Source organism: Otolemur garnettii, unplaced genomic scaffold (assembly GCF_000181295.1).
Source record: "Otolemur garnettii isolate 467f Iridium unplaced genomic scaffold, OtoGar3 scaffold00081, whole genome shotgun sequence".
NCBI lineage: Eukaryota > Metazoa > Chordata > Mammalia > Primates > Galagidae > Otolemur > Otolemur garnettii.
This window is the reverse complement of record NW_003852476.1, coordinates 3,216,247-3,218,880: the sequence shown is the minus strand read 5'-3', so window position 1 is coordinate 3,218,880 and position 2,634 is coordinate 3,216,247. Positions and strand designations below refer to the sequence as shown.

Below are 2,634 nucleotides of genomic sequence, written 5' to 3'. Positions count from 1 at the left end.
ATTTAAATTTTAAAAAGGCATATAACTAATCAAACACATTTTAAGAACACATTATTTGACAATATCAAAAACTGTAATGTAAGCATAATTAAGAATCCTTTTGGGCTTACACTTTCTGATGCAGCGGGATTTTCTAATGGAGACTGGTGATAATTTCTAGCAGCAGTTAAGGCTGATGAACCTAACAAAATAAAGGAATCAATTTTGGTTATTTTTAAATTTGAACCTTTACAAACTGAACTATAAACTCTGCATTCATGTAGGACCCAATTGGAAGACACAATGTGCAAAAAGCCCCGCCCCCCCCCCAGAAAATCCACAATAGCAGATGTTAAAATTTCATTTATTCAATCTATTCAAACATTATGTAGACTCTGCCTGGCCATTTTCCCAGGAAACATTCAGTTTTTAAACATATGTGCAAACCACACTTTTAACTTACGTTTTGGAACATTAAGAATCCTCTAAATTTTGAAACACAAAAGGAAATAAAAATAAGGACTAAAGATTTTAAAGTGAGAAAAGGTTGAGAAACTATACGAAATTACATACCACATGATGTTCCATTTAAGGTAGTCCTTGTTCTAGCAGGAAGACGTTTATATGCAGACAAAGCTGGAGGAACAAAGGGTATCTCATCTTTCAGCAAAGCCAAATTATCTCCATGATTTGGAGAAACTACCTCACGAAGTCTTCTCGCTGGCATTGTATCCCTTTTCTTTTTTTCCGGGCTAACCTCAGAGCCTTTCATATTGTTGGTAACAAAACTTAGTCTCGCAGTTTTGACAGAAAGAACGTTCTTGTACGTCTATATGACTTCGAAACAAAACTTTCAACTCCTTGAGGACCGAGGGGTGGAGTGAGCGAGGGGGGATAGCTGATAAAGAAAATGTAAATCTCAATAGTGATTTTAAAACATGCACTCAACTGTTTTTACATGTCTGAATAGTACATACGCTAAGCTGAAAATTTAAATTTTGGTATTCAACCCAGGATTGAAAATGACTACCAAGTTACAGTTACCCATTAATCCAATCAGCCTATTAATACACCACGCCAGTGAATCCGAAGGTGAGGGTGACGAGAACCGCCACACGAGGAACAGCAAGGTACAATTAAGGTGCAATTAAGGTATAATTCAGAGCGCTGGCCCCAACCAGAGGGCAATGGAACCGGGCGGGGTTAAGGTTTGAGAACTGGGAGCCGCGCAGATTAAACCGAAACGCTATTTTTTTTTTTAAATCACCGATATAAGAAGCTTAAAACCCTTTTCCAGACAGAATCTTACACACCCTTCTAGATGTAACCGTGGGACACCTAAATTCACCCCGTTGGAACTCCCGGACGCCCAGCAACCACCCGGTCCCAGGTCTCATCTGACCACAGCTTCAGTTGCCCGCTTTCAACACCGACTTCCTTTAAACCGGCCCTTGAGACACAATACGCATGTGCGCCAGAAAAATCTTCCCAAACAGCCAATCAAAAAGCTGAGCGGGCTCTGGTGCTCTCCCATCCCTCTCCGGGTGGAAACAAACTCCCGACAAGAAATACTAAAAACGATGAATTTATTTATTTCTTAAGGTAGCACATTGACCCACAAGTTTTAACATTAAATAAGTTCCGAGAAACTCATCGATGATCTGTGGAGTTTTCTAACTTAACTGGTAATGTTTATGTGTATTAGGGTCTGTTTACAGTGTAGCTCTTTTGGGACCGTTAAGGACTTACGATTAAGTAAATTAGGCTTCGAACGAGTTTCGACAGATTCAGGTCATTATTGGAAAGGAAGCTCGAAATAGCGTCGTCTAAGCAGACATTAACAAAAATTAATTCTTAGGGATTTTATATTTCGCTGTTGGTCCGGCTTTTTCCTCTAGATTTTCTCGCGTCGTAACGAATCGGCCTGGAAGGGTTTAAGTGCTACTGACATAGCTGCTCCCACGTGTTCTTTCCCTGTAGCTGCCGCGGCGCCCGCTCGGATCGTGATCTTGTGCCCCGGACTGGACCGCAGCGCAGCCCTCCAGCCTTGTCCTGGCGTCAGAAGCGAGAACCTGTGCTGAAGTATGTGGTCTCTTTTCTGTGCTTTCAGAATCCCTGGGTTCTGGGCGGGGTGACAGACGGTGCCTGGGAGAGGGAGTGGGGTCTCCGGAGGCCGCCGCGGGTGCGTGGGGCTGTTGGAGGCTGCGGAGCCGGGCGTCGCGTCCCGGGGGTTGGCTGGGACCCCGCCAGGGGCCGTGTCACTGGGGCGAGGGTGGGAAGTTGAACCCCTGAGCCAGCCCCAACACTGATTTGAGGTCTCAGAGCCTTGTTTCGGAACAGTGAGAGAATTAAACTGTAAGAAAGCCACACCGTGACCTTGAGCTCCCAGGTATAAAACTCTCCATTAACTGAAATATCTTCTCTGGACGGAATAACCGGAGATAACACCCCTTCCGAGATGTGCTCGTTTTCGCGGGCGCGCCCCGTAGAGCTTTCCCTTTACGTCTTACTAGAGGCTTTAAAATGCCTCTAGCAAAAAATGTACTTCAATGTAAAAGCCAAGTAGCGAATTTCATTGACTGATTGATTATATTTCAGCTGTCTACCTTCACAGAAGTCTAGACTTAAAAGAGCCTTAAGCGAGGCCGCTTTGGG

The 2,634-nt window shown here is 44.0% G+C and overlaps 2 protein-coding genes across 2 annotated transcripts in view; one reads left to right on the top strand and one right to left on the bottom strand.

Annotated features, from left to right (window-relative positions):
• KIAA0586 (KIAA0586 ortholog) overlaps positions 1-1,394 on the bottom strand; it is a 156,307-nt gene extending 154,913 nt beyond the window's left edge. The window contains exons 1-3 of the mRNA XM_023515871.1: positions 1,293-1,394; positions 553-877; positions 111-181 (exon numbers count right to left, since the gene is read on the bottom strand). Of these exons, the coding sequence (XP_023371639.1) occupies positions 111-181; positions 553-751 (270 nt within the window). The 5' untranslated portion in view covers positions 752-877; positions 1,293-1,394. The remainder of the gene's footprint in view (positions 1-110; positions 182-552; positions 878-1,292) is intronic.
• A 577-nt stretch (positions 1,395-1,971) lies between these two features.
• The window catches only part of TIMM9 (translocase of inner mitochondrial membrane 9), a 20,042-nt gene continuing 19,379 nt past the window's right edge, over positions 1,972-2,634 (top strand). The window contains exon 1 of the mRNA XM_003794415.3: positions 1,972-2,061. The gene's annotated coding sequence lies outside the window, so the exon portion shown is untranslated. The remainder of the gene's footprint in view (positions 2,062-2,634) is intronic.